General features: G+C 41.5%; 1 protein-coding gene across 1 annotated transcript in view; it reads left to right on the plus strand.

Annotated features, from left to right (window-relative positions):
- Positions 1-10,233: 10,233 nt before the first annotated feature.
- The window catches only part of degs1 (delta(4)-desaturase, sphingolipid 1), a 48,721-nt gene continuing 39,117 nt past the window's right edge, over positions 10,234-19,837 (plus strand). The window contains exon 1 of the mRNA XM_028820832.2: positions 10,234-10,492. Within this exon, the coding sequence (XP_028676665.2) occupies positions 10,411-10,492 (82 nt within the window). The 5' untranslated portion in view covers positions 10,234-10,410. The remainder of the gene's footprint in view (positions 10,493-19,837) is intronic.

Genomic DNA, 19,837 nt, shown 5'->3' on the forward strand with positions numbered 1-19,837 from the left:
CCCAACCTTCACACACATCATGGAACCAAGCAATTCATGTGTGAAGTCAATTTGTGTACCTGCTTAATCTCCAGAAATGCCTGTTGAGAGAGATTTGGTAACCACTATGTCAGATTCTCAGTAGGTTAAAAGTTTAAATGTACCAAGTTGGCCGATTCTTTAAGCAGCGAGGATGACCCCAGGAATTGATGATGTAAATTTTAGCACTTGTGGCTCTATATAAGAGCCTACCAGTAGAGCCAGTGCTGCCTTGTGGATAAGGCAATGGGAAAATCAAAAGAACTGAAGTCAAGACCCTAGCAGGAAAAACTGTGGATCTTCACAAGTCGTATCCCTCCTTGGTAGCCACCTTCAAAAGGTTCAGGGTACCAGGAGCAACCGTACAATTGATTATGTGAAAATATTAACTCTTGGGACCATATTGAGTTTTACATCATTCAGGAAGGAAGCACAGGCTTCAGGAGAACATCAAGATAACAGTGAAGGAACTGCTGGCAGAGATGGGGGTTTCAGGATCCTTCACTTCCTCTACAACTTTGTGGTGGCTGAAGTGGCCAGTGCTTGTCTAAATTGTTCAGATGGTCTTAGACGGGTAATATTTTATTTATCTTCAAGGGGTGGAGTGGTGGCTCTGAGGCTAAGGATCTGTGCTGGTATCCAGAAGGTTGCCGTCACTGCCAAAAGAGATCCTACTCTGCTGGGCCCTTGAGCAAGACCCTTAACCTGTAATTGCTCCAGGGGCGCTGCACAATGGCTGACCCTGTGCTCTGACCCCAAGGGGTATGCGAAAACTAACAAATTCCTAATACAAGAAATTGTACAAGGCGAAATAAAGAACAAAAAAAATGTAGACTATACAGAAGCTCAAGAAGATTCTAAATATAACAAAATGACAACCCCTCCCAAACACCCATGAGATCTTCTGTCATGGAAAATAGGAGAGCTGTGGGCATCTAATAACAGGCATGTGGGTGAGTACGACAGATCAGATTGTGTTTAAAAAAAAAATCGTGAGTGTCTCAGCTCGACTTTCTTGTATACTCAGATATGGGGATGGATATTTGAAGAGTAAACCGCAAGACAATGATTATATTTTGATACTATCTTCTTCTTTCGGCTGCTCCCATCATTAAAAAACTGTCAACATCAAATCAAATGAATATGTTGACCAATTTTTATAAAAGTAAAGTTGAATAAATCAGCTGCACAAATAATAAAGTACCACTTCCGGTTAGCAAAAGTAGCCCAAAAGTTGATAAAATATCTGCGTTTTGTACCTAATACTTGTAAGCAAAATTTCTTTGACCTAAGTGAAAGTGTACTTAAGTTATCGTCTTTAAACACACACACACACAGACATAATTCCAAAAATGGTATTTTTGTACTCTGGGAGGTCTAAAACGTCGATTAATCAAAATCTTGAAATTTTATTTGCGTATATATATATATATATATATATATATATATATATATACACACATCGCATTAAAACCGACAAGATTAGCATCTGTCTACTATATACTGTACAGTAATAAAACACTATGGTCTGTGTGTCCAGTCCCTCTAAGCAATCTGATTGGTCAGTTTTGGCTTTAGTGACGTGAAGAAAGAGGACATGAGCGACGCACGCGGAGGAGTCGCCTTTAAAGACGGCAAGTATAAAACCAGACGGGAGGCACCTCGGGTAAGGAGAGGGTTGGAGAAGCAGACGCTCGACAGACAAGGAGACGGTCAGGCGCATGTGGATAACGAGGACGGGCACTGAAGGTACACAGCGGGTAAGAAATCGAATCATTTAAAAATATTTGCTATTACTGGTCTTTGACGGGGTGGCCAGTAGCAAATGAAACTATTTGTATAGTGCATTTTTATACACAGGATGAAGCTCAAAGTGCATTATGAGATGTCAAAAGAAGAACAAATCAGGTAATAATAATAATACATGAATAGTGTGCAAAAATAAGTAATACATGCTGATGTAAGATAAATATAAAATAAGAAAAAAAGAGAAATTAAGCCCTTTAAAAATAGGATTGTATTTTTAAGTCTCCAAAGTCAGCCCCATGCCAGAACTCTGCGCTCGCCTCTCCTAACGCCATCTCCTAAGCCTCACACATCGAGTCGCAAGTGACGACTCAACCGGCCGATGACTTTGTGGTTCTAGAAAACGCGAAATGGCAGCAAATCGAGACGTGTGCTGCCCCGTTCGATAACTGAAACGACTGCAAAATCAAGAAAGCCGAGTGGTGCAGTTTGTCTCGAGGAAAACCGAGTCATCATCACCTTCAGTCTGCTCTCAGGATTTGAACCTTTGGGCGCACCGGCAAGGGGCTGTAAGTCTTTAACAAAAGGTGACATACACACATAACGGAGGGCGGGTGACCTTTTTTTTTGGGTCTCGGCTAAAATGCATAACCCGTTTTATTTATTTTTTTAGATGGCACCCATCTTTAAGCTTCTGATCACAGCAGTCCATTGGTGAACGAGACGGCAACCAAAAGACCACCGCCAAGCTCCTGGTGCAGCACTCTGCACGTTTGCCCCTGTAAAGACACCCCAGCCTTGGATATGTTAGCACGTATCTAACTTATAATGGCTTCTAACTATTTCTAAATATATTATGTGGTGCTCGTTATATGCATGTACTGTATCTGTCTAATCTACAGTCATATGAAAATGTTTGGGAACCCCTCTCAGCCTGCATAATAATTGACTCTCCTTTCAACAAAAAAAAAAGATAACAGTGGTCTGTCTTTCATTTCCTAGGAACATCTGAGTCCTGCGGTGTTTTCCGAACAAAGATTTTTAGTGAAGCAGTATTTAATGATATGAAATTAAATCAAGGGCGGCACGGTGGCACAGTGGGTAGCGCTGCTGCCTCTCAGTTAGTAAACCTGGGTTCGCTTCCCTGGTCCTCCCTGCGTGGAGTTTGCATGTTCTCCCCGTGTCTGCGTGGGTTTCCTCCCACAGTCCAAAGACATGCAGGTTAGGTGCATTGGTGATCCTAAATTGGCCCTAGTGTGTGCTTGGTGTATGGGTGTGTGTGTGCCCTGTGGTGGGCTGGCACCCTGCCCAGGGTTTGTTTCCTGCCTTGCGCCCTGTGTTGGCTGGGATTGGCTCCAGCAGACCCCCGTGACCCTGTAGTTAGGATATAGCAGGTTGGATAATGGATGGATGGAAATTAAATCACATGTGAAAAACTGGCTGTGCACAAATGTGGGTCCCCTTGTCATTGTGCTGATTTGAATGCCTGTCGCTGCTCAATGCTGATTACTTACAACACCAAATTGGTTGGATGAGCTTGTTAAGCCTTCACAGACAGGTGTGTCCAATCATGAGATATAAAGGTATTTAAGGAGGTCAATTACAAGTTGTGCTTCCTTCCCTTTGACTCTCCTCTGAAGAGTGACAGCATGGGATCCACAAAGCAACTCTCCAAAGATCTGAAAACAAAGATTGTTCAGTCTCCTGGTTTAGGGGAAGGCTACAAAAAGCTATCTCAGAGGTTTAAACTGTCAGTTTCAACTGGAAGGAATGGAATCAGGAAATGGAAGGCCACAGGCACAGTTGCTGTTAAACCCAGCAGGTCTGGCAGGCCAAGAAAAATACAGGAGCGGTATATGAGCAGGATTGTGAGAATGGTGACAGACAACCCACAGATCACCTCCAAAGACCTGCAAGAACATCTTGCTGCAGATGGTGTATCTGTACATCGTTCTACTATTCAGTGCAATTTGCACAAAGAACATCTGTATGGCAGGGTGATGAGAAAGAAGCCCTTTCTGCACTCACACCACAAACAGAGTCGCTTGTTGTATGCCAATGCTCATTTAGACAAGCCAGATTCATTTTGGAACAAAGTGCTTTGGACGGATGAGACAAAAATTGCGTTATTTGGTCAGAACAAAAAGCGCTTTGCATGGCGGAAGAAGAACACAGCATTCCAAGAAAAACACCTGCTACCTGCTGTCAAATTTGGTGGAGGTTCCATCATGCTGTGGGGCTGTGTGGCTAGTTCAGGGACTGGGGCCCTTGTTAAAGTCGAGGGTCGGATGAATTCAACCCAATATCAACCAATTCTTCAGGATGCTGTTCAAGCATCAGTCACAAAGTTGAAGTTACGCAGGGGTTGGATATTCCAACAAGACAATGACCCAAAACACAGTTCAAAATCTACAAAGGCTTTCATGCAGAGTGAGAAGTACAATGTTCTGGAATGGCCGTCACAGTCCCCTGACTTGAATATCATCGAAAATCTATGGGATGATTTGAAGCAGACTGTCCATGCTCAGCAGCCATCAAATTGAACTGAACTGGAGAGATTTTGTATGAAGAATGGTCAGAAATACCTCCATCCAGAATCCAGACACTCATCAAAGGCTATAAGAGGACAGCGTCTAGAGGCTGTTAGTCGAGCCTCCTTTTGCAAATCTAAGTATTGATGTCATATCTCTGTTGGGGTGCCCTAATTTATGCACCTGTGTAATTTTGTTATGATGCATATTGCATATGTTCTATTAATCCAATAAACTTAATGTCACTGCTGAAATACTACTGTTCCCATAAGGCATGTCATATATTAAAAGGAAGTTGCGACACTATATACATATGGAAAGAATAAATAACTATTGGTTATTGCACATAATTTAAATCTTGCACAATAATGATGATCATGTGCAGTGAGTAGTGGATGTTGGACCCTGAGAGTAATGATATTGTACAGTATACAGATATTACAGTTATTATCAGTACCATTTAGATATTGGATATTGCACAGTTGATGGATAGAAGGAAGTCCAGGGGTTGGCGGGTTAGCCTGTGTAGTCAGTGCACGTGTGAGTTTAGAATGGTTACGGCTTTTGGGAAAAAAACTGTTGTTGAGTCTGTTTGTCCTTGTTGTGACGCACTTGTAGCGCCTTCCTAAGGGCAGCAGGTCAAACAGATCAGAGCCAGGGTGGCAGCTGTCCTTGATGATGTTTGTTTGCTCTGCTGAGGCAGCGGGAGGTGTAAATGTCCATCAGGGAGGGGAGAGGGCAGCCGATGATCTTCTGTGCTGCCTTTACTACTCTCTGAAGCCTCTCCCTGTCTGCCATGGCGCAGCTGCCGTACCACACTGTGATACAGTACGTCAGCAGGCTCTCGATGGACGAGCGGTAGAAGGTCAGTAGCAGATTGGAGTCCAAGTTGTGCTTTCTGAGGACCCCCAGGAAGTGTAACCGCTGCTGAGCCTTCTTGATGAAGGCTCTCTGTATGTCGCCAATATAATGTTTGCACACACGTTTATTCTACACCCTGACTTTTCACAGTCTGGCTAAAATCTTTAACGAATGTGTGTGACATATTTAGTCTTGCTGATCGGCAGTGGCGTAGCGTGGGTGTCAGCCGCCCGGGGCGGAGGAAAATTCCGCCGCCCCCTTATTTAGATATTTCAATTTAAAAGACTAAAATATACAGTAATTCTAAAGAATTTTGCCGCCCCCTAAAAGTGCCGCCCGGGGCGGGCCGCCCCTACGCTACGCCACTGCGATCGGACATAAAACCGCAGTGAAAAGGCACAAGGTGAGTGAGGCAGACAGTACCGAGCGCGTCCTGAAGGGGGCGCGTGTGAGCTCAACAGGTTCTCGTTGCTGCTGTTCTTCTACGCAGAGGCGCCGATAAGTGAGCGACATCAGAAAGTCAAGTGCACTGCAGCGGGCCGTTTATTTTTATTTTTTGTTCAGACTGACTGTCAAAATGAAAGATTTTTAGAGCTGGAATCCGACTAAGAAAAAAACAATCATATATGTAAAAACTTAATTTTGACCATAAATAAAATATTCTTTTGTTTTTCTTGTTATCCTTTAGTTGAACAGTCTGTGTTAAAACTGATTAAAGCATCCGAATTAAAAGCTTTTAAAAACATCCATTTTGTACACCTCTCTATACTTTCATTTGTATTGAATGAGTATGAGTTGTGGAATTTCAACAGCAAAGTTAGAACACATGGAGGATGAGGAGCAAATGCGCTCTCACTGCTCGCCGTTATAAATGTAATGTTCTTTCTTAGCCAGATATGCGCCTCACGGATATGTGTGTAAAGAATGTTGATGAGATATGAAACATAACCAGTAGTCAATGTGCAGCCTGCCAGCTGAATCGTGAATAAGCTGCTCTTTGGGTTCATATATTCGTAAATCTGACTCTGAAGGAGTCACTGCCTCACTAGTCATGAACGACTCCATGACTTGTCCTGTCCCGGACCCCTCTAGTTCTGTGCTGCTGGAGACAACCCCGCCATTAACTCACTACAAAAAAATACCAAGGAGAGTAAAGGAAAAGAAAGCAAAAGCAAGAAAAACAGCAACCAAAAAACAAGTGGTGGGAACAAAGAAGGAGATGCCCGGGACAAAGAGGACGAATCTCCACTGCAACATGCCACCCCTCCAGAGCGGGACCACCTGAGTGCACAACCCCCGCTGCGTACGGAGTCTCCACCGCCACGGCGGTGATGATACGCAAATTACAGAGAAATAAAAAACGAATCAAGTCAGTAAAAGTCAGCAAACACGGGGCTGGTAGACGGCCATCAGCAACTGTGAGCTACACAGACGTTCAAAAATAAATCGACAGGGAAATGTGCTTTAAGGTCACAGACGGTTTCTGGACAAGCGGATGGAGTGTGAAAGCAATGAGGATCAGCACCCTCGTCACACGGACACGGAGCCACAAATGCCGTTTGTGATCACTTAAGTTGACCTCAAGAACAATTTACTCCAAATGGAGACTCGAGGAGCAGCGAGACGGATTTGAGGGACGCCATGGACTCTGGCAGGTGGGACCCTCTGCTCTGTCCTGAGGTGTTCTTATTTATTCTAAGGACACGTCACTTAGGCCCCCTCACCCCCTACAGTCATGGAGCCAGACTTCTGCCGGCCTGCCTTCCTTCTTGTGACTGAGCAGGCGACACTCCAGGTGCATCTGTTTGAAAGAGTGGGAACTCTCGAGGGACGCTGGTGACAAACAAGGGACTAAGCTGTTAGTCTGATTTCCCTGTGGTTAAGACGCATGGGACCTCAGAGACCTGACACCGAGGCATCCTGATTTCTTCAGTCAGGAAATGACCTGTGATGACATTTTCTTTAACAGCTCATAATGTGAACTGAACGTACGTCAGGCAGCGTGGCCTTCGACTGCGGAGCCCGAGGTTGTGGGCTCAAATCCTGCAACTGGAACTTTGTGCGACCACCCGTCACCTGCCTCTGCTCCAATTAGATAGATAGATAAATAGATAGATAGATAGATGTGAAAGGCACTATATAATAGATAGCTGTAAAGGCACTATAATATATATATAGATAGATATAAAGGCTCTATATAATAGATGTGAAAGGCACTATATCATAGATAGATAAATAGATAAAGGCAGTATATAATAGGTGTGAAAGGCACTATATAATAGATATAAAGGCACTATATAATAGATAGATAGATGTGAAAGGCACTATAATATATATATATATATATATATATATATATATATATATATATATATATATATAGGTAGATATAAAGGCTCAATATAATAGATGTGAAAGGCACTATATAATAGATAGATAGATAGATGTGAAAGGTACTATATAATAGATAGATGTGAAAGTCACTGTAATATATATAGAGATAGATATAGATAGATATAAAGGCACTATATAATAGATGTGAAAGGCACTATATAATAGATACATAGATATAAAGGCACTATATGATAGATAGATAGATAGATAGATAGATGTGAAAGGCACTAAATAATAGATACATAGATATAAAGGCACTATATAATAGATGAGGGCGGCATGGTGGCACAGTGGTAGCGCTGCTGCCTCGCAGTTGGGAGATCTGGGGACCTGGGTTCGCTTCCCGGGTCCTCCCTGCGTGGAGTTTGCATGTTCTCCTCGTGTCTGCGTGGGTTTTCTCCGAGCGCTCCGGTTTCCTCCCACAGTCCAAAGACATGCAGGTTAGGTGGATTGGTGATTCTAAATTGGCCCTAGTGTGTGCTTGGTGTGTGGGTGTGTTTGTGTGTGTCCTGCGGTGGGTCGGCACCCTGCCCAGGATTGATTCCTGCTTTGTGCCCTGTGTTGGCTGGGATTGGCTCCAGCAGACCCCTGTGACCCTGTGTTCGGATTCAGCGGGTTGGAAAATGGATGGATGGATGGATGGATATAATAGATGTGAAAGGCACTATATAATAGATACATAGATAGATAGATAGATGTGAAAGGCACTAAATAATAGATACATAGATATAAAGGCACTATATGATAGATATGAAAGGCACTATATAATAGATACATAGATATAAAGGCACTATATGATAGATAGATAGATAGATAGATAGATAGATAGATAGATAGATAGATAGATAGATAGATAGATGTGAAAGGCACTAAATAATAGATATATAGATAGATATAAAGGCACCTTGTGCCCCACGGTGTGCTGCGGACTCTCAGAGTACAATACAGTTTATTTTTGTGTAGCCCAAAATCACACAAGAAGTGCTGCAATGGGCTTTAACAGGCCCTGCCTCTTGACAGCCCCCCCAGCCCTGACTCTCTAAGAAGACGAGGAAAAACTCCCAAAAAAAAACCTTGTAGGGAAAAAATGGAAGAAATCTTGGGAAAGGCAGTTCAAAGAGAGACCCCTTTCCAGGTTGGTTGGGCGTGCAGTGGGTGTCAAATACAATACAATACAGTACACAAAACAGAACAAATCCTCAATACAGTATAAAAATAAAATTTTGAAGTATGTACAGAATTTAACAGTAGATGATATCACATAATATGATTTGGATATGTTTAGAAGTATCATGTGAAAGCCCTAGGGTCCCGGGGGTCTCATCAACTAAGAACTGGGACACACAAGCAGCACATAAATATCATCAACGCTGCACCGAAGCCACAGACATTAAACATATGCAGCACAGAAATTTCAAAGAAAGGCTCTCCTTGGGTCATCGTGCCAGTCTGTATGCCAGGCGTGCCCTTTCTTATTGTACTGAACCTTTTACGTCTCTGGGGCTTCATTTTGTTATTCCAAACTAATTAAACCTTTTTATATCGCAAGTCCCACGTGTGCAATTACAGCAAAGCATTAACACGATGTTAAAAGTCCCGCTGACTTCCATAATGGCAGCTTCTGTAAACACATCCTAATGTTTAACCCCATTACGTAGAAGATGACTGTCTGGATTAGATGGAGGGTTCGACACAGATACGAGTCGTCAGTTAAGTCTTTGGTATTTTTAACCGGAAGTCAAACAAAGCTGCTGAACCTAACTTTTTGTTTTTTGCATCAGTGAAAATGTAAACCTGATGCATTATGGATCAGGAGTTACTGCCTCAGGGGCACTGGATGGCATGGCCCCTCTCTTGTGGAGTGTGTAGTTCTCCCAATGTCCGCGTTTGTTTGTTATATTCCAGTTTTCTCCCTCTCCCCCGAGATTTGAGTGTTAAGTAGATTGGAGTCTGAAATTTGCCTATCTTTTGAATGAATAACTGGGTTTTGCCAGCTCTAGGGGGGGCACACGTCACTACTGATGTCAGGTCACTTCATCGGCTTCCTGTAGCAGCACGTATCAAGTTCAAAGTCTGACAGAGCAGTCAGTGGATCAGCACCTATACAGATTACACATGTGTGGTTTTATGCTCCTTCTTAACCAGTAATGAAAGGCACCTGGTTATGCCACCTCTGCCTGGCATCAACTCTCAATCCAGACACCCAGCTTGTGAGCTAATGCGTTGCCTTCCCTCCATTCAAAATTCCTTTCGGAAGCGTTTGATGACCCACTTATTTGATGAACCCTAACGGAGGAACTGTACTCACTTGTGTTCTGTTCTGAGTTCACTCGTGAACAATCTTGTAACCTCGTCCTGTAACACTTACTCATAAACATCCACTAGACTGACGTTTATTTGAATATGCTCACCTCCTTTGTAAGTCGTTCCGGCTAAAAGCGTCTGCTAAGTAAATAAGTATAAGTGTAAATGATCGCTCCATCTCAGACTGCTGTTTATAACAAGACACACTAATTTAGTGCCACTAATGACTGAACGCGTAGGCATTTTGACACAAATGACGTTCCGTAGTTTCCAGCTGGTCTCGCAGCATACGTGACGGATTACATTTTTTGGCCCCGCCCCTTGAGCGCAAGCCCCGGCTTGTGTCAGATGAACTGAAAGAAAAAGAGGCGGAATGGAAGGTTGCAGGCAGTCTCCAATGTCCATAGGCGGCGGTAATGCTCGCTTTAAAGTGAACGGTTTGGCATTGCTGTGTTTGCAGTAGAAGAGAATACCGGTCGGTAGAGGAAACGCTGTAGTGAACAGCATTGGTTCAGTCTTCGACCGTGAATAGTACCCAGCTTATTGGCCAGGAGACATGGGGAACAGGGTCGCTCGAGAAGACTTCGAGTGGGTTTATACTGACCAGCCGCATGCTGACCGGAGAAAAGAAATCCTAGGTAAGCAAGTGAAAACGTGGGGCCTGGGCGACAAGCGCGGGGCAGCGGGAGCGTGTCGAGTAACTGCCCGGCTGGGGATCTGCTAGGAGTGGGGATGCCGCTGTCCGAGGCGGACAAGCCTTACATTTATATTTTTTTTCGTTGGAAGTGTGAGTGCGGAGGTACTTTACTTTTCAATCTTTTCCCTCCGTGAAGCAAGCAGTAAAGCGTTTACTTTAATTGCCAGATTTTTCTAGACGTCGGTACCTTTTTATTTTAGGAAAGTAGTGTTTTAAGCCTAATATTGAAATAATGTTAGTTGACATTACATAATTAACCGAGCGAGGCAAGGGCACCGTTAACTTTAAGTCGGATCGCGGGGACGACGTAATCATCAGTCGAGCAGCGCTAACGGTGCTTGTGTAACTTCATTCCCGGGTACATTTTTCACTCCCTTTTAATGCACTTTCGTAATCTGAAAAAGAGACTTTTTAAAGAGAAAACCGTCTCATGCTGAAGTATTTTAATAAGAGTTTGTGTACTCTTGTGGGGGGGGGGGGGGGGGGTGTTCGTTCAAATATCAATTTAATTTTGGCCACATTTGTCCGAAGAACTCCTTACCATCGCTTCGGAAAGGAAACGACTTCGTAACAGAAAGTACAGCTGAATGACCAGTTTAGTTTTTTTGTTAAGATTTAGGAGAGAACGGTATCTTTTCTACCCACCACACCCTTTCTGTATTTATTTAATTTGCTCGAAATAAGATGGTGGGAGGCGCGCCCTTCTGCTTAATGTCATCAGGCCCCTGTTGCATGTGGCAAGTACTTGTGAGTGGCGGCGTCCCAACCTCCTTTCCTTTATCGTCCTTTTTCCGGTTACAGCGAACCGTTATTCGGCCATAACACGAAGAGCCAAGGCGAGCCAGTTCGCGTTCCTTCGTTTCTTAACACTCGACTGGGTTAAAGTGGGCATTTATGGCCCTCGGTAACCTTTTTCGTGGTCCGAACAGTCGGCCGTTTTGAGAGACGGGCATTTTAATAAAGTATCTATCTATCTATTTATTTTAATAAAGTATCTATCAATTTGGAGAGTAAGGGGAAGCTGTAAAAAAAAACAAAAAAAAAACATGAATCATGTTTTAAGTTTGTTTTCACATACGGTACATTTTTGAGTAATACAAGTCAACGTTTCTGTATTGTACAATTAACATACTCATTTAAATGAACTGCCAGCAACAGTTATTTGGGAAGCTGTTTCAACTGTTTGGACCCGCAGTTCAGTTGTGGCTCAAGTGCCTTCTTTTGGGTTTGCATTCTCCTACTGTTTGGATTCCTTCTCTTGGGGATTAATAAAGTATCCATCTGTTCAGAGTTTTCGCTAGAGTGAAGCTTTAATAATCCCGAAGGAAATTGCACGTTTACTGCAGCAGACGAAAAAAGGGTGTTAATATACATATAACAAGAATGATGATAATCTTCAAGTATACTAACAAGGTACCAATACATATATGACAAGAATCATCTAAGTAATTTAGCAAAGTGGAGGTCTTAATGTAGCACATACTTGCTCACAATTTTGCTGTACAGGATGTCCGTCGTTGGCACAGTATATTGCACACGGTGTCTCTTGTCAGTTAAGATGTCTGCTAGAACAGCTCCGTACCATTCAACACACGGCACAAGACCACCCTAGCAGAGGTATGACTCATTATAGTGCCTGATGGCAGAGGGTAGAAATGACCTCCCATAGTGCTCCATGGAACAAACCACTTGGCTCAGTCTGAACTCTTCTGTTTAGCCAAAACCTCATACAGCAGATGAGAGTCATTGTCCAGGGTAGTAAGCACCTTGCTGAATGATCTCACTTCCTCCAGTCTGTTCAGCCCGACTCTCGGCTATGGACGCTCCCTGCAGTAATGCTATTTCCCCAACACACCACCACAGATAAATTAACACGGGCAGGCTGGTAGAAACACTTAAGGTTGACCCATCTACTCCAGATGACCTCGGAATAGTCAGAATTAACAATGTATCCATCTTCTTTCCCAACCACAGTTTCCATCACTGTATCAATTTTCTGAGCTTACGTTTTCCTTTTTAGTAAACTATTGAGCAGTTTACTAACTCATTTGTTGTTAAGATGACTGTCCTCAGCTGGGTGAACACACTCGGGATGAGTCAGTTTAGCCTTTCTAGATGGAATGGCAGATAATCTAGAATCCGCTGAATCATTACAGGGCACTTGGACAGAAATGTGGAAGATAAAATTTAATGTAAGTTAATGTAAAGTGTTACATGTAGGAAGTAAAAATGTTAGGTGTGAATACACAATGGGAGGTCTGAGAAACTTAAAAGTAACCCTCATGAGAAAGACCTAGGAGTCATAGTGGACTCCTCACTGACTACATCCAGACAGAGTACAGAAGCCATTATGAAGGCTAACAGAATGTTAGGTTATACCAGTAAACCCCAGATTCTCTAAAGAATTGCAAATCCAAGAATGGCACTTTCTGTTCCCTCCGATCTTTGTAGCGATGAAAAATCATGGAGGGTGGGAGCATCCTGGGAAAGTTTTCATTTAATTACATATATTTGTACTAAAGCTGTTTCTTTTTGGAGCCGTGACTCCTTTGGTTCTGGTGTTTCAGAAGCGCGTTGTAGGCGCCTTCGTTCATTGTTTTTATGCATGCGATCTTGTTTTTGTTTTTTCTATGGGTGTGTTGTTAGCTAGAAGTCGTTTGCTGTTAGGAATCATAATTGAACTTACTTTTAACACTGAATTACCTTAATGTGATTCAAATAAGCCACACTGACAGCTGCCACACTTATGGCTGGCACAGTGGATTAGAGCACACTGACTGCCTGCACTGTGTAATGGAGTAGCTGCTGGCACTGTTGAGGCACACTGACTGTTGGCACTGTGGAGTGGAGAACACTGACCACTGGCACTGTCGGTAGTCACCACTACCTGAAGTTTAAATACATAGACATAGACACCGCATTCACTGTGTTTCCCAGTCGACACGATACGTGAGAGCGTCAGCCTTATTGCGAGTGGCAAAAGTGCCATTTAAACTAATACAGGTAGAGGTGGAAACCGGGTTTTCTGATGAAAAAACAATAACTTTTAAAACAGTATCGTTCATATACAACAGATTTTGGCGAATCGTTTAAATGCAATTATTTATATCCATTTATACACTAATAATGGCAATTATTAAATAAATAATTCCTCCCATATAAGTAACATTTCGGGGACTGCCTTCTTCTATCTTCGAAACATTTCTAGACTTCGTCCTGTTCTTACGCAACACAGTACTGAAGTATTGGTTAATGCCCGAAATGCATACACCATTATGCATGTATATATTACCAAGTAGTGAGGTTTAGAGAGAGGGACCTATAAAACTTGCCATGATGTTACTTTGGAGAAATTTGATTGATAGGATTGGTGAACTTTGTTGGGCTGTGCAAGGAAGTGCAATGTCAGGGAAGAGACATGTTTCATGTACCCTGAGAGTGATGCGAGGGAGGAGGCATTGTCTGATATTCGCTACTCAAATAAGCGTTTTAGAAAATGGATGGGTAAAACCGAAATATTTATGGGGTACTTGGGATGTTGCAACTTGTTTGAGCTATTCCTAGCATGACGTGGACAATGAGGTGCAACTGAGATACTGACACAGGCATAGGCATGGCCAGGAATTGCCTTTTGAGAAAGTACAAAAATTATAACTCTGTGATCAATCAATTGGAACTATGATATGTTTTGAGAGATAACAATGCATGCAATGAATAGCTGTTGTGAAGGGTTGAAAATGCTCGATGTAAATGTCATTATTTATTCATTGTCTTTGATGAACAGTAGATCTAATCACTTTATGGGGCAGATGTGACATGTGTCTAGTATGCCAGTCCCTAAAGTTGCCAGAAGTGTTTAAATAGAGCTTTATGTTTGGGTTGGTGACATTGCCTGTGAAGGTGAAGGCAGGTTCATTGTGTATGTTTTGTTGACACTATAAATATTGAGTGAAAGGAGATGTTTGGCTAGTCCTGCAAGTGTTGGTTGAGTGAGTCTGAAACCGGATAGCTTCATAGGGTCTTTAATAATAACAGATTGGCAGGTAGCAAGGAGGGCATTGAATTGACGCATTCTGGATTTTATGAGTAAAATTTACAGTTCGGTTACCTTTGCATCTCATCATGTTGAACTAAAGTCTATATTTTCGCTGGTCTAGAGTATCTTGTCAATTAATTTTAATCTCTAAAAAAAAAAAAAAAAAAATCATGGGAGAGAGAGAGAGAAACTAGGGAGACGAGACATGATCTTCACCTGAAGATCACGAAAGACACTTAAAAGACCCACGAGACGAAAGAGATTGGCCACGGAGCGTCTTACGGGGATCTTAAACATGAGACTTTGTGCCAAGAGATTGACTCTGGACCGTCTCGCGGGGACGTAGAACATGAGATTCTTTCAAGACACGCCCTACTTACAACCAATATCAAATAAGACCACGGGCAGCAAAACACTCAGTCGTGTCAAGTCTTTGAGCAGATACAGTGCTCTCAGCGCATATAAAGCGTATAAGGACAATAGGTTATAGATGAAACGTCGACAACTAAGCGAAGAAGAAAGAGCAGCGCGGAGAAAAGAGACTCAAAAAGCGTTGGAGAGAAAAAAATGCAAAAAAGAAAAAGAATAAGCTAGGTGCAAATTCAGAAAATAAGAAAAGTAATAATCAGCCCGGAACAAGTGGAATGAAAAAAAAAGCACGTCCAATCGGGCTCAGAATTAAAAGACAAAGAGTACACGACAAAGTAGAACTTCATAAAGACGTTCAAAAACGTTGGCTCTATACACATGCAGAGCAGGTTAGAGATTATGAAAGCAGTGGAATTTGAAAGGCTCAAAAAAAAAGGGCGCAATACAAATGCAGAGAAAGTTAAAGAATATGAAAGCAGGAAAATTAGAAAGTATTAAAAAAAAAAAAAAGTAAAGATCGCAGTAGCGCAAACACATGGAAATTTATTACTTGAAAAAAGGGAAAATAATCACCATGGACCAGGTGTCATGGGGGAAAAAAAGCAGGACAAAGCAAGGTCAGAAATAAAAGACAACGTGGAAAGCAAAGTAAAGCATCTTAAAGAGGTTACAAAACAAAGGGGCCAAACACATGCAGAGGAGGTTAGAGATAATAAAAAACGAAAAAAACAAAAGTGTCTAAACAAAGAAAGTAAATGTCGCATTAGCGCAAAGATAAATTATTGTTCGGAGAAATAACGAAAAGGCAAATGGAGATCAAATACATGGACATAGGTGATATGTCAGAAGTATGTAAATATTGTAAGGCTTTGAAGTTTAAGTCAGATTTTTTCAATATTAACTGCTGATGTTGATCGCTTTGTCTATGCTGAAATTCCAAATAGAGAAACCTATCCTGAATTATGGTACAAAGTCATTAAACACGTCTCTCAACATCAACAACAACATTTATTTATATAGCACATTTTCATACAAATAATGTAGCTCAAAGTGCTTTACATGATGAAGAAAGAGAAAAAATACAAAGTAAGAATTAAAATAAGAGAACACTAATTAACATAGAATAAAAGTAAGGTGTGATGGCCAGGGAGGACAGAAAAAAACAAAAAAACTCCAGACGGCTGGAGAGAATAAAAATTAAAATCTGCAGGGATTCCAGGCTGCGAGACCGCCCAGCCCCCTCTAGGCATTCTACCTAACATAAATGATCAGTCCTCATTGTATTCAGGGTTCTCATGGAAAAAACTTGATGATGACCTCATCTGAAAGATTCAGCATGTTGGGACTCGAAAGATTCCAAATATTGTTTTTAACGAAGTTCTGAAATAAAAGTGAAACTAATGAAATAGCAACACTTGAAAGAAAAAAAAAATCGTAAAAGTGTGAATCTGGAAAACCAAACACAGGGGTTGGCGAGCGGAGCAAGCAGGGGGCAAAGCCCCCTAGTGTATTAAATGGAAATGACCTGGTACAGGCAAAGACTAATGCCTTACAGATCCTCAGTTGACTTCTTCTTTAAATACATACCAGTGTCATTTGTAAAATCCAAAAGGCAATGCTTAGTCAGTTTAAAACACAAAGACATGTGAAACCGGCAAAAAAAAAAAAGTTTAAAATTGGCAAAGGAACACAGGCAGACACTGGGCGGAACATGCTGGGAAAAGTGTCTTCTCAGCTTCCTGGAGCCATCTTTTCTCTGTTGCAGATGACGCTTGTATTCAGTGAAGAAGACAACTGAGGACCTGTAAGAGGTTTGGTTTTCAAACTACATGCTCAGATGTTCTTATACCATTGTATAGGTGCCCCATTTGGGCCGTCCTCTGCTTTTTCTGTCCTGGTTAGCTCTAGTTTGCCATCTTCTCTCAAGACAGTAACAGAAACCTTTGTTTGAAATCTTCAGTTTCTTGGCAGTCTGTCACATGGAGTAGCCTTCATTCTTAAAAAAAAAAAAAAAAAATCAAAAGACTGATGTTTCTTGAGACTGTGGATTCATTTCGGACTTTTCTGAACTCGGAACTGAACTTTAGGAATACCATTACCTTGCAACCCCAGTGAACAGGATAGCAGGTTTTAGTGGTGCGAATACAGTTACAAAGGTCTCTCTAATAACCAATTAGCATTAACACATCACTAATTAAGGGTAAGCTAAGGGGGTGACCATGAAGACACTGAAGGAACTGCTTTAGAAAATGGGGCTTTGCAGCCATATGTGAATATTTAAATTAATAATCAGTTATTTCATGCAGTAATAGCCATTTAAACACTAGTAATGTCTTGGCTGTATTTTTAAATCAGTGGTATCTTGATTAAAAAGGGCAGCAATTTTTATCAAAAACATTGACAGGTACAGTATTTTTGCTTAAATTACAAATACAGGTGTCAGAGTCGAAGGTTTTATGTAGCGATATCACAGCGCTGCTACAGCTTTCATAATCTTTACCCGTCAGTGCCAAAGAGAGTCCTTTACAAGTGAGAATGCGGGACATCTCCTGGAATTCTTTCCAAATACCCCTCTAGCTATCCCTGTCTGTCCTCTCAGTTTGTACTCTGAATGTCACCCAAGTAGTACTTACTTCAAAACAACTACTGATATCTAAATGTACATTTGCTAGGTCAGCATTCTGTACCTTTTTGACACTGTAGCAAATAAGTCAGATTTGCCATCTTCAGACTAGCCTTCACATCACAAACATTTTTTTGTTATGCTTCCAATTTGTACAGTCTGTGGGTACGGTTGAATGTCTCTCAATGCCTTTTTCGCACATGCCACATCACCATGCACCCGGACTTGAACATTTTTGCTCTAATTTCTCTTTGATTGCAGAAAAAACATTTCTTAGTTGATTATCGTGGCTTTGTCTTTCTTTCAGCTGCTCCCATTTAGGGGACCATCCGTCTCCATCTATTCCTGTCTTTTCCATCATATTCTGCCACACTGACTGCCTTCATGTCCTCCTTCACCAAATCCATAAACTTCCTCTTTTCCTCTTGCCTGGCAGTTCCATTCTCAATGTTCTTTTTCCGATATACTGCTCACCTCTTCTCTGCATGTGCCCAAACTCATCTTAATCTATCCTCTTCTCACTTTGTCACTGCAGGTAACGAGTCCATTTTGATTGTGCATAACAAGATAAACTTTCCACAGTTCTGTGAGGTTTCTTTGCAGGTTGTTGATTTTTCTCAAGCCTAGGCTGTACCAGTTTAAAGTTAGGCCCTTAAGGTCTTCATTGTCTGTCGATGATGTTCCAGGTTTAATGTCTGATTCATACTTCTGTATTAGTAACACTGCACAGATTAGGATGTTGGCTTTATTATATCTTCCTCTGCATGCATTTTGTTGTTCATCAGCTGTATGCATTATCTTGTAAATCTATTAAAATGTGAGATAAACAAAATACTTTGCAAAAGGGAAAGCGTATAAAATATGGAAAAAAGCCTGCTTTGCATGTTAACGAAGCCAATGTCATTCAGATTAACCTTGTTGGAGCCCTGTGGTTTAATAATACACTGGTTGAAACCTTGCAGTGTAAATGTTTAAAAGCTGCTGTAGGATAGATTTTTGTCAAGGTGTAAACCTTGAAGGTAAAACATTAATTTTTTTTGGTGTTGATTTGCTAGAGTTATGGTCAGCCCATCTGTAACTGGTGAAATGAACAGAGGGGGGTCACAGACATCCCGTTTCATACACTAGTAGGTTTGTTTGTTAGACTTGTATATTATTTTTAAGGGCGTGACTGTCAAATCTTGCTGATGTTTACTAAATATTAAAGGTGATTTAAAGTACTCCACTCCTTAAGAGTACATACATTCTGCCACCATGCTTCCTTAGGTTTTCCATTTGTTGAGGTAAATAGTAAATGGAAGATGGAGAATGAGTAAAGATTTGAAATGTTAACCTATTCCAAGAAAGGAATGGATAGAAGTAGTGAAATAAACTAAATACGTTGCAGTCCTAAAAAGGTCTCCAACTGAAGAAAATGGAAGAAGTAGATTTAGGACCAGGTGTTCCCTATAGTTTAACACCTCCTAAGAGCTGTTAAACCGCTGATTGTTGTCACCGACTGTAACGATTTTGACCTTGAAATACAGTAGAAGAAATCCAGCTTGTGCAAACAATATCCTTATCAAAAGGAGACAATTTACAGTACAGCTGTAAGGTTTTTATTAGTTCTTTAGAAATGTGCCTCTGTGCTTTTTTATTAGATGTCAAGTTCGCTTTAGCAGTATCAGCTTAAGTGGAACCAAAAATTACACATGGAAAAAGGACAATCAGTTCTGGTTACTGAAAATGAGCTTCATCGTGATGCACGATTCCCTATTTTTGTGGCATGCCAGTTGTGTGCATCTTGGCTCCTTACTGATGATGAAGATGATGTTCTTTTTAGTATCATTTGTTACTGATCTCCAGCACTTATTGGAGTGGTTTTCAGCTAAGTGTGACACAGCAGGGCTGAACATTATTTATTGCCTTTGTGCCAGTCGTGAGATGCTCCTAAAAAGTCTTACCATATACAAGTGAGAGTACCTGCAGGAAGGTTTGTAACTGTATACCTTGCAGTTTTTCTGTATTGTAGAGTGGATTGTGAGATTAGCCTTTGGGGGACTGATGTAGCTTCATTACTGTGACTTCATACTCGAGGGTAGTGATGAAGTGAGGCCTAGTCAGAGGCTTTCATTCAGTTCAACTCGGTTTACTTGTGTACAGTGCTCATACAGAGGAGTTGTTGTTAGCTTTTTTCATTTTTTTTCTAGAAAGGAGCAATTTTGTCCACTTAAAGGATGTAAATTTAGTTGTTTTAAAGAGACAATCGTCATAAGGGA

The sequence above is a fragment of the Erpetoichthys calabaricus genome, chromosome 15 (assembly GCF_900747795.2).
Source record: "Erpetoichthys calabaricus chromosome 15, fErpCal1.3, whole genome shotgun sequence".
Classification (NCBI taxonomy): domain Eukaryota; kingdom Metazoa; phylum Chordata; class Cladistia; order Polypteriformes; family Polypteridae; genus Erpetoichthys; species Erpetoichthys calabaricus.